The sequence below is a fragment of the Physeter macrocephalus genome, unplaced genomic scaffold, assembly GCF_002837175.3.
Source record: "Physeter macrocephalus isolate SW-GA unplaced genomic scaffold, ASM283717v5 random_677, whole genome shotgun sequence".
Taxonomy (NCBI): Eukaryota; Metazoa; Chordata; class Mammalia; order Artiodactyla; family Physeteridae; genus Physeter; species Physeter macrocephalus.
The window spans coordinates 1-11,862 of NW_021145980.1; the positions used below are offsets into that span (position 1 = coordinate 1).

Genomic DNA, 11,862 nt, shown 5'->3' on the forward strand with positions numbered 1-11,862 from the left:
AGATGATACCCATTATCAGTTTATGACCATGAAAAAATGATATTTTCCCACTGAAGTATTGTATTCAGGTGGCTGGAATTTGCTTGAAAACAGAGAAGGGATTAATTAAGATCATTTTCTCTTTCACTTGGCCAGCTTTCAAGGCTGGAATGAGTCGAGGTAGTCCTGGCTCCACCTCTTACCTGGTGCCTACGCTGCCCTCTGTCCGAGGGTTCCTGCCTTCTCAGGCATCCCTCACAGTCTGCTTCATCCACTCAGAACTTTGGTACCCTTTCTGGGTGGGAGGTGGATGTGTGGTGGCCTTGGAAGTATGCACTGTAACTCTGGCGATCCCTGCCATTAGGGGCTGGAGAGCAGGAGGTGCAGGCAGAAAGCAGAATCAGAGATGACACAGAGAAGGTAGCTGGGCGAGGCAGCCACATCCAAGGGCTATCCCAGGCACGCTTCTAATTGTAGAAATGGTTGGCATCAGAGTACCCAGTAATATGGACTGGTGAAGTATGAAGGAGTCAGGCACATGGGAGGTGGCCCTTCTGGGGACTCTAGACATACGTGGAAGATCTAGTCCCAGGGCAAGAACCTGGAGAGCCAGGCAGGGGGCATCCAGGTGGGACATAGGCTGAAGCCCAGCTCTGCAGTCACTTGATGTGGGGACAATGGGAAAGGAGGGGCCACGGGATCCTTAGTCAGACTTGCTGGGACAGTGGTGGGACACGGAGAGCTTGGTAGTTGAAGGTGGACCCAGGAGTCCCCTTGGGTGAGGGCCAGGTGGGCAGATGCTGTGGACGCACGTGCTGCCTGTTAACTCCCCAAATGACAGAGAGTCTGCAGTAGAAAATCATCTTAGGTATCTGAGCAAGTGTGATTTAGACCAATTTTAATATGCAGTCTTAAAAATCTGACGGCTAAAAATTATTTTAAGGCTAAAGAAACCTCTTAAACTCCTCATTGTTCCCTAGCTTTCAAGGCTCAGGAGTCACCTCAGTACCAGTTGGGGTTGGTCAGTGGCTCAGGGCGGTGCTGTCCACACTCTCCTTGAAGGACGTGGGTCCCATAGCCTGCCCTTTGGGTGAGATTTAGGGTGCAGCTGGGCACGTGCCCTGTAGGAGGAATGGAACGGAGAAACAGGTTTTGTGGTCCCTTCCTTTGGAGGGGAAGGGGGAAAGGGAGGCTCACATTGGCTGAGTGCCTAGACTCTGTGTTGCCAGGCTCTTTATGTGTTATCTCTGTTGATCCTAACAAAAACCCAGTAAGTTGGAGGAGGAAACTGGGGCTCAGAGAGGTTAAGAAATTTCCCAAGGTCACCCAGCTTGCTAGTGGTACAATGAAGACTTGAACCCACCCTGGCTCTCCCTCTACCCTGCCACCTCCCAGCAGCACTTGAAACGTGCAGATATGTGTCTCACAGCTCAGTTTTGGCAGATGTCATTTTGCAGAAGTGCTTGTGAGAGGGGCGAGCCTGTGGCAGCTGAGATGGGAGCCCATGCGGCTGGATCTGGTTGGTGAGCCTTTGCACATTCTGGCTTCGTGGATGCCCCTCAGGCCATTTCTGCGGTGCTCTGCATGGGAGGGGCCTCTGAGGGTCTTTTGCTGTCACTATTAGTTGCTGTAAGGGGAAAGAGAAAAGCGTACAGCAAAGAAAGCCTAGGCGCTACGATGACAGGAGAACAAATGAGTGCTCTGGGTGTGTCGCCTGCACAGCGGGTGTAGAATGGAAGGAAGCTTGGGAGGTGGGTGGCGGATCAACTTGGATGAGTAAGACTCCCACGGGTGTAAGGCTGGGCTTCAGGAGACAAGGAATCCCCTGAAATTATATGTAAAACTTTACAATATGTGCCTTTTGTTCTGAGAGGAGGGTCCGTGGTTTTCATAGACTCTCAAAGAAGGCTGAGGCCGCCAGAAAGTCTGAGTCTGCTGTTTGAGAGGCTGGAATTATGCCCTGTGCATGTTCTTTTAATTTGGCCTTAATGCTAAAAATAGAAAATTGAGCTTGCATAATATAGGATTTCTGGGATGATATCAGGAAATAGGTGGCGGCTGTGGTGGAGGGATGTATGGGACGGGATGGTATGCGGCAGCGGGAGAAAGCAGAGTCAGGGCTGGATGCTCACCTAATTTTGCTTCAGGTCATCAGTTATACAATTTTAATAGCCGGTTAGAGAAACAAATTTGTGGAGGGGATGGAAGGCTCGGTAGGGAGCAATCTGTTTGTGAATACTGTCCTTGGTCTCTCTTTATGTGCTAAGCCGATCAATACCGCTTCCGGATAGAGACCATTTAACAGCCATACTCTTTCATCCCCTTGAGGAATCTGGGGGAACCGTCAGAGCGAGAGGAGGGGCGTACAGCAAACGCTCGTAAATGCACCCTCTGTGTTCGCCAGCAACACACAACCTGGCCCTAAGAGCTCAGCCGGCACTTCCTGCCCTCCTCCCACCACGTCCAGTTTGCATTCCCTTTTGGAGCAGGAAATAAATTGTGTTTGCCTATAGGAAAATGTGTTGAACTGTCTTTGGCGGCTTGTGAAGCTGCTGAGTCTCGCGTGAGGAGGAGGTGACTTCTTTCCTGACGGCGTCCTCCACCCTCAGCGGTTTCCCAGTCCCTCTCCTCGAGCCCTGTGGCTTTTATGGGAGGGCAGGTGCTCAGATGCCCGACCTCCTCCCCTAACACCTCACCTCCTGGTTACTGTGATCAGAATGACGCAGACAACCTGGTGCCAGGGAAGCAGGGCTGCTGATAGACGTGCCCCTTTCCAGCCCAGGGCTCCCCAGGCGGGACATTCTTCAGGGAGCAGGGCCTGCGGAACGCGGCCTCGGATCCTTAGGATTGGGCCAGTCTGTGTTAATCTTCCTGCTTCTAGGGCACCAGGAGGAACGTCTTACTCCCTAACTCCTTAAAGCTGTCTTTGTTCACCGAGAACCAGATCACTGGGGTTTAGTGGAGGCAAACAGCCAGGAAGGATGGATCTTTCTAGGGAGGTGAGGAGTCCCAGCAGTTGCCCCAAAGATGGAGCTGTTTTGACCATGTAGACTGGTGCTGATCTCTCGACTGATGTTCCGAGTATGTCCCCTGTGGGCAGAGACCAGCTGGGCCTTGTGGCCTTGGATCAGTGCCCTCCGATCAAAGCCTGCCGCCCACCTCGGGCAGTGTCACTGTCTGCAGGGCTGCTTGACAGTGACCGAGAGCACCTTGGTGTTGTTTAAGGCTTGATGCCTTGATTCTGGGCTGGGAAGGGGAGTGGAGGTGTGGGCAGCCTTATTTTCTCGGTTGCCCTGAAACAGGGAAAAGCAGGTACCCGGTAGGCCCATCTTCCTCCTCAGAGACCTCGTCCCCACCCCATGCCGTGTTGGAGAGAGGGTCTACCTCACCGGGAGGCTGATCTTCTAGTGCGGACTGTGGCACTTTGGGAAAGGGACTCGGTATGCCTCTCAGCCCCTCCCAGCCCAAGGGCTGCTGCTGACAAGAAGCACTTGTCTGTGGAATATGACTGGCAGGCACCCCCTGTTTCCATGGTTACTAAATAGGGCAGGTTAGTATTAAGGCTGCCCAAGGGGAAAATGGCATTGATGGCAATGCTTGTGCAGGGGTCTTCCTCTGGTCTGCTTTAACCTTATTCCCAGACAGGGTGGGCAACATTAGACAGGAGGTCATGAGGATTTTCTTCAAGGGTTCACCTGGCTGCGCAGCCTTGGCTTTTCTCACAAGTGTATTTCTTGGTTCAGAGGGGTGAGCCTCCCAGGAGGCCAGAGGGGGCGCTGGAGAGCACAGCGCTTTCCCAGAGTTCTGTGCTGCTTGCTCCGGGCCACCCCGCCTCCATCAGTCCCTGGGGTTGCATTAGAGATGCTGACCCCCGTCCCCAGAAGAGCATGGTGTTTAGAAAGCCCTGAATGCAAAATTTGACTGGTCCTAAATCACATGTACCAAATCATCAGACAATGGCCACCTACCCCAGGTCACAACCCTTTTTCATGGGGCTGTGTCAGTAACCGGTTTAATTATACGACATTAAAAAATCTCATATTTGGTGATCAGATACCAGGTTCTGGCAAAAGCATGGGCTGGAGTCCCTGGTCCTTTGTCTGTCCTCTGCTGCGTGACACGCCGTTCTCGTCCTCTGTTTCTTTTTAACTAGAATAGAATCATCCTTGTGGGGAGAATGGGGGGGAATTGATCGGTGTGGATGGGAGACATCAAAAAACATAAGTCAGTGAAGGGCACTTACGAATTCATGCAACTATCATCTTTAGTGGTAATAACAACATGTTATTTTAGTCTCTCTCCTTGGCCATTTCAGGGGAAAATTGACTAAAACCTTTGAGTGCTGCTTTAGAAATTATTTTTTGTGTGGAACAAAAAAATAAAAATTGCTTAGGAAACAGTTACCTAATCAGATTAGCTCAGTGTTTAATCCTGACAGAACCAATTCTTCGTGCATTATGGAGACATTTTTTAGAGTAAACAGGGAAAGCCTCAGGTGACAAGAGCTGTGATTCTGCAGTGATCTGAGTGTCTTTTGTTTTGCTTTTACCCTGGCCCTGGAGCACTTCACTATGTAATTCTATGTAATTTACATGTCTGAGTTTTTTTAAGTATATTTTCTTTCAAGAATGCACTTCATTCAGTCTTTCTGTGGGTAGGGTATCAGAATTCAGAGGCTTTGGCTGACCAATCTCACTGAATTTCTGTACAGAATTTAAGGAGCTGCTTCCCTCCCTTTTTCTGAGACGGGGATGCTGGCCTCTTGGGGAGTTCATTCTTATTTATTTATTTATTGGCTGCATTGGGTCTTCGCTGCTGCATGGGGGCTTTTCTCTCCAGTTGCAGCAATTGGGGGCTACTCTTTGTTGCCGTGCGCCGGCTCCTCATTGTGGTGGCTTCTCTTGTTGCGGAGCATGGGCTCTCGGCACGCGGGCTTCGGTAGCTGTGGCACGCGGGCTCAGTAGTTGTGGCTCGCAGGCTCTAAAGCACAGGCTCAGTAGTTGTGGCGCATGGGCTTAGCTGCTCCATAGCATGTGGGATCTTCCTGGACCAGCGCTCAAACCCGTGTCCCCTGCATTGGCAGGCGGATTCTTAATCACTGCGCCAACCAGGGAAGTCCCGGGAGTTTCTTATTCTGACAGAGCTCGTCACTTCCTGTCAAAGGGGAACAGCAGGTGCAAACTGGGCCCCTTACCTGGTGGCTATTGGCCTGATTGATGAGTCATCCCCACAAAACTGCTGGGGCCATGGGCCCTGGCTGCTCACGTGAACTTACTCTTTGAACCCCATCTAATGGAAATGAGGGCAGACAGAGAAAATGCTTCCTCATGGGTCCAGTTCATGGACCTTGGGGGACAGTATTGACCCACCAACTGGACCATCTCCAAGGGCCCCTCCAGCTCAAAAACCCCATGAATTCTACCACCCTTGGTGCTTGCTTCCAAGGTCTCAGGTAGACTTCCCAGGACCCAGGGCTGCACATCTGGGCCCCAGAATCATGGGGGGTGGGGAGCCAGTTGAGGAAGCAGAAAGGAAGTCAGCCCCCCTGGTTGTTCCTGTGATGACAGGCCCTTTGTAGCTCCATCCCCACGTTAGAGGTGTTTATTAGGCTGAGCCTCTGCCCCTTGAGGTGAGTGTGAGATCTGTCACTCTCCAGAGCCCTCATTTAAGCACAGAAGCCACACACCAGGCATTGAACAAACAGTCCTCTATTTTTACAGGCTGACTTGACCTAGTCCAAAGGCCGAGGCCTCCTGAGGATTTGACACTAATCCTGTTGGATATTTTTCATACCTCCCTCATGCCTCATCTGGTGTTGTTCCTTTCTGGACTGAATAGGTTCTGTTTCTTCCTCATTACAAGTTTCTGCCTGTGTGAAGTTTTAGAAAGCTTCGGGACACATTCCATTTTTGAGTGGCCGAAGCCACAGAAAGTTAATATTTGGAACGGTAGGAGAGGAAGCGCTACAGGCAGAAACCTGGGTTTGATTAAAAATAAAAAAAAATAAAAAAAACAGAATTGTTGAGAATCCACTCTGACTGGAATGAAAGAAGAAAATCAATTCCTTTCCCCTAAGGTGTCGGGAGGCTCTTGGTAGGGGTAAAGGCCTCTTAGCGTTGGAGAATCGCTTGGCGGTGTTGGACAGGAGGTTCGTGCGCTGGATCTGGGTTAGGCAGGATGGGCAATCACAGTGAAGCTTTTAAAGTGAAGGAGGAGAGTGGGACAAACAGTTGGATCAAAAGAGGGTACGTAGCCTGTCCCTCATCCTCCCAACAGGCTGCACAGCCAGGTGGGGAGGTCACAGGCTGCTCAGGGTGTTAGCTGACAGACTTGCTAATTAAACACCTAAAGGCAACAGTGCTTTGCCAATAGTGATGGCTATGCCAACGTTATCAGCTGCAAACTGGCTGCCAGGAGCATCCTAATTAAAAATAAACAGTTCTGGGGGTGGCTGAGAGAGTGGGATGGAGATCCTGCCCAGGTTTCTCGGGACTTCTAGGATTGCTCCTAGGGGAAAGTCACACCCAGTTCGCCTTTGGGTCCTTTTCTCAAAGGAGCCTCTGTCTCATCACAAGGTGGTGTGATGTGTGCTTCTTGAACTCCTAGGTGCTGGGGTGACAAGCAAACAGGCAAAGCCTCTAGGAGCAGATTGCCTGGTGACTTCAGCCCTGGGGAGGAAAGGTTGCCTGGGGGGATAATGATTTCTTCTGGGTCTCTAAATTGAGGGGACAGCTAAAGCCCAAAGCCTCTTCTAAAAGAGGTTAGAATTTCATCAGAAAGTGAGTCTGGTCACATGAGGATTTCTGGCACTGTGTGCATGGCAGGCTGGACACCCGCCTGCCAGAATTGAGCGAGTGGATCGTATTGGCTTCAGCGGAGAGGGAAAGTCCCAGCCTGGCCGGGGAGAAGGAGCCACTCACTCCCCTGCGGCCGGCGGGCTGGAGCAGCACAGCTGCTGCAGCGGGACGGGACCTCTCACGCCTCAGGCCCCCTCTCCTTTAACTCTAAAGAAAGTGTGTGGTCCAGGGACTGAAGCCTGAAAGATGCCTAAGGAATGCAATGCTTTCCACGCCCTCTCGGCTGCTCTGTGCTGCTTCTATCACCGCAAGTCTTTCCTTGGAGTAAAGGTAGGTGTGAGATAAGGTACATCTAAAATTCTTTGGGGGGCCTTGAAAGCACTAGAAAAGTTTGCAGCCCGCTGGCTGTAAAAACAGAGGTGCTGACTTTGACTTATGGATCTTCATAAGCCCCTAGTGGTGTGTCTCCTCTGGAAGCAGAATCGGGCCACACAGAAGGGAGCTCCTTGTCTGTGCTTTAGGATGAAGCTCTGTTTTTCAAGAGACTTGGTTTCCTTGGGCTGAAATTTTATACCAAGGTAGCTCAATACTATTTTTCTTTTCTCTCCCTCTCTCCCTCTCTCCCTCTCTCCCTCTCTCCCTCTCTCCCTCTCTCCCTCTCTCCCTCTCTCCCTCTCTCCCTCTCTCCCTCTCTCCCCCTCTCTCTCTCTCTCTCTCTCTGTCTCTCTCTGTCTCTCTCTCTCTTCCCTTGTTTGTAATGAAGGCTGAGGCCCTCTCTCCACTTACCCTGCTGCTCCATTATGTCAGTAACATATATAAGTACAAAAACCACCAAATATCTCCTTTCAAATTGCAGTCACATTCCAAAACGTTTCCGTATTCAGAACTGTCTTTTTTTCTTAATTTAAAGAATGCTCCCATTCTTAACCTTTGTTACAAGACATCAATACCAAAGGTAATATGTCAATACACTATTTATTTTGATGAAAATATTCAAAGAACCTCATCTGACTAATTCAAGATGAAGCCTCTGTTCTGTTGCCCACCTGTGACAACAACTAAGAATTCCATTTAGTATAGGCTGTCACTGATCTGGGGGCTTGTCTGCCTTGGAAAAATCCCGTTGGCCCCAGCATGACTAAGGACCTCATTTATTCATGGGAAATAGGAATCAGAAAGCTCTCAAGGAATTCTTCCCACCCTGACAGCAGAGCTCCCTCTCCTAAGGGACTGACTTAATTCGGTGCCATTGAAAAAGCTACAACAGGAAAATTTCATAGGAAATCCTGTTACAGGGAGAAAGAGCCTTTTGTAGAAAAATAGACAGTGAATGTGAAGAGGAGAGGCTTCTTCTAATTTTACTGCCCTTTCGGAGTGTTCAGAATAGCTTTCTAACCATTCAGCCAAGTTCATTTTTGTCTCTTTGTCAAGGAATTTGGAGGAGAGTGAGTAATCATAGGTTAAAAGTGTTTCCTCCCTGATTTAAGAGCCCCTTTCTATCCTAGAGTCCAGTGGGGTGATGTGAGGACCATGTGGTTTCTGGCCTAAATATGGATCGTTGTAGAGTGGGGCAGATGAAGTCATGCCATTAACAGTATTTTAAAGCTGTCGGAGATAGACGGGGAGGTCCCGAAGGGAATCATGCACTGGAGGGACTGGCAGTAGATTTACACTCTAATAGAAGTCCTCCCATAAGCCAACTTCTGCTAATTCAGAAAAGAGCAGCTCACCATTTGGTATCTGAGGAAACAGCCCATAAATATCTGGGTCTGAGTGATGAGATTCTATTTGGAGACCGCTGCGCCTCTACAGTTATTTTCTTCAGGGCCTGCACAGAAAGGCCACAGTAATACACGGGGTTGGCCTGAACTAACCATCCTTCAGCCTCCCCACCACGGCCACTCTTTGTGGCTGACTGTCGGTGGAAACACCCTCCTTCCCACCTGGGCTTCCTATCCCACCCTAGTATGTTACGTCTTTAGAGCACAGAGAGAGGACCTGACCTGCTCACTCACCAGAACCTGAAGCCTTCCAGCCCAGCTCAGGCTTTCCCTCTGACTCTTGGGATGTGTTTCCCTGTCTTGTTTTGCTTAGATAGTTACCTGGGAAAGAAAACTTTTGTACCTGTGCTCAAATCCCTCATCGTGCCAGTGTTGCCCCAGTGATAATGCTGCATCACTTTATTGACTCCCACTTTAATTAGGGGTTTCAGGTCTTGCTGCTCATAGTTAGTTTCCGTTGCAATTAGAGTTTCAAAATTAAATTTGGATCGATTGCCTGATAGCAAAGCGGAAATAAAGCTCCAATTCTTGACCATGGATGCTACTTCCCTTGGCATGAATTTCTCATACCAAAAATAACACCGTGGTAGCCATGGTAACTTTCCATTTGGTCTAATCCATATCATCTCTGGAGAAAGTACAATGTTATTAATAGTGTTTGTTGTATGGGAAGAAAACTAAAAATATAAAAGCTCCTTCATTACATAGGGGACCAATCACACAGGCGCTTTCAAGGAATAAGATCTCATTTGCAGAGATTCTGCAGAATTTAGTATGTGTTTAGGGGCCTTGTGTAGACTTGAATACAAAGGCCCTGGAAAAGAATTAATTGGGAGGCCAAGAATGGAGAGGAGGTCAAGGATATGCAGTCATTTTTGGTCCTCACGAGTTGAGGCCATGTCAAGGGTCATGACTTTAACTTCCCAGAAGGGTTCACACAAGGCACTCATTTCACAAAAGACCTCTGGATCTCGAGTAAGAAAAGTAAAGGACGTTTTGCTTACACCCAGTGGAAAAGAGCCCGTCATGAAGACATTCCAGATCCACGACATTAGTGGAGCACATTCAAGTTTGAAAATCCCCGAATGGCGAATGTCGTAGCCTTTCCATGTGTAAGAACTTTTTTAGGTGGGGGAGTGATTTAATGACAGCTGAGGCAGGTTCCTGCCTTTGAAGGACTTCCCACAAGACCATTAGTCCATAGTGTCATTTCATTACATTTGCAAAAGGCTTTCCAATGTCTGAGGTTCCTTCACAAGTTGTCTCCCTGGGGTCTCAAGACAAGCTGAATCAGGCAGGACAGTAGTTTACCCCTTTCCACAGAGGAGAAGCCGAGGCTCAGAGAAGCTCCCTGCTCCAGAATCATTTAGTGGGGAACCAGGAGTGGAAATCAGATTTTGTGGCCTCAAGCCAAGTGTCCTTTCTCCGATACCATAGTAAGACCAGTGAACATTGACAAGATGATTTTGTCCCTACTAATACTTCAGTTAACAATTCAGTTGGGAAAGCATAGTGCGAACCTCAGCTTTCAGGAAAGACTTCAGGGAGGACGCAGAACTGGTTTTCATAGACTAGGTCGCCTTCCTGCAGCAGTGGCAGGACAACCTTCCGGTTCCTAGAGAACTGCAGAAGGAATTTAGGAGAAGCACAATAGATCCCATTTCTGGAACTGGCCATGGGGACAAACTCCCACTTCTCTGGCCCCTCGAGTCCCTGATTCTCCTTGCGTGTGGGCAGGGGAACCGGAGCTGAAACTTGCTGCCTTATCAGTGGCTACTCCTGCTGAGGGTGGGTGTGATTGTGTCAGGAAACTTCAGGGGAACCAAAGAGACTGGAGTTACCTTGCAAGTACAGAAGAGCCACCTTTCTGAAAGAACACCAACAAGGAGGTTGGAGTAGGGAGTTGGTGGATAAATGAATCAGTAAGTCTTGGCTAACCAGTCACTAAGTCCAGCGGCACTGGTCTTGTCAACGAGAAGTCGTTGTTAGAAGGCAGTGGATTTTAAGCATATACATTCTCGTACAGAGGTGTGACTGTCTTTGCAGCCACAAAGTACCCTATAGTGGGAAGAGCTTATATCTTGCGGTTGCTATTGTTGTGTTTTGTTTTGCTTCAAATCATTTCCCTTGCCCCTGGAAAAAGTATTTGGAGCCTCTCTGAATGCACATTATAGCCTGAGGTGTCTCATCTGCCCACCCCTGGAGGGTTGGGTCCTCAGAACTTGTTTTCATTGGAAACCACCTTTCTGTGTTGGAGTGTCATGTAATAGAGTGAAAGTCCTGCTCATTTTCCCTGTGGCCCACCCCTTGGTCTGTCTGCTGTTGTGACAGCTTGGTTACTGGTGATACACCCTGGTGTTGACAGTGGCTTAAGTTGCCTTTGTCATGGCGCTGATGCATCGCCAGCACAAGCTGCGCAAGGTGAAAAAAGCCACTGGGGAAATGTCTTTCGAAGTGACTCAGCCCCTGCTTGTGGCAGTTAGTAGTTGCTCACTTATTTCTCCTGTTCTCCAAAAAAAAAAAAAAAAGGCCTAGCACAGCTTTTTAAAAGAAACCTAAATGCATTCCATTGGCATCTGGGGGCCACAGGGATCTGGTTTCAGCATCAGGGGAAGGACGTGCCTGACAGGGGCTGGATCCCCTTCACCACCGACCCCGGAGCTTGGATCCTGGCCGAGACCTTGTTTTTGTTGGAGAGACATGGGTGGGAAGCAGAAACGAGACCGGGATCCTGGGAAAATGCTGTTAGCGGGTCAGCACCTCCAGGACCGCAGAGAGATGGAGCTGTGCCAAACACTGGAAAGGATGCTGGGGAGTCGTCGGGGTGTGTGCGCCACAACGGTCGTCACGCACCCACGTGTGAGAGGGCAGCAGTACGCGGAGGACCCTGACCTCTGTCGCTGGGTTTAAAGATGCCTTCAGAGACAGAGCTGAGGCCTTTTACCTGATGCACATTTTGGACGACCCCAGGGCAGCAGAGGAGACTCAGGCTCTCCCGGTGGGGGAGAGGAGGAGAGGAGTGCCTCCTGGGGTTGGACATCACTGCAGCATCTCTGTCCTCATCTGGATTTTCAGTGCATGTCCATAGCCCCGGGAGCTACTATTGGAATCTGGCTCTGGCCACGAGAATGTCATGGCCTATTTTTCTCTCTTATGAAAGAGCTATGATCAGTCTTTTAGTTTGTATGGAGAACTCTCCCCAGTGTCCACTCTAATACGTGTGTGCTTTTTTTTTTTTTTTTTTTGCGGTACGCGGGCCTCTCACTGTTGTGGCCTCTCCCGTTGCGGAGCACAGGCTCCGGACG

At 49.5% G+C, this 11,862-nt stretch overlaps 1 protein-coding gene across 5 annotated transcripts in view; it reads left to right on the top strand.

Moving 5' to 3' along the window:
* The first annotated feature begins 6,646 nt into the window (after positions 1-6,646).
* The window catches only part of LOC102993772 (BCAR3 adaptor protein, NSP family member), a 42,967-nt gene continuing 37,751 nt past the window's right edge, over positions 6,647-11,862 (top strand). The window contains exons 1-2 of one of the 5 annotated variants that reach the window (XM_055083249.1): positions 6,647-7,106; positions 7,540-7,578. In XM_055083249.1, the coding sequence (XP_054939224.1) occupies positions 7,023-7,106; positions 7,540-7,578 (123 nt within the window). In that variant the 5' untranslated portion in view covers positions 6,647-7,022. Of the gene's footprint in view, positions 7,107-7,539; positions 7,579-7,611; positions 7,732-10,458; positions 10,480-11,862 lie in introns of those variants that run through there. The other 4 variants (XM_028486121.2, XM_028486122.2, XM_055083250.1 and 1 more) reach the window with 4 other exon arrangements.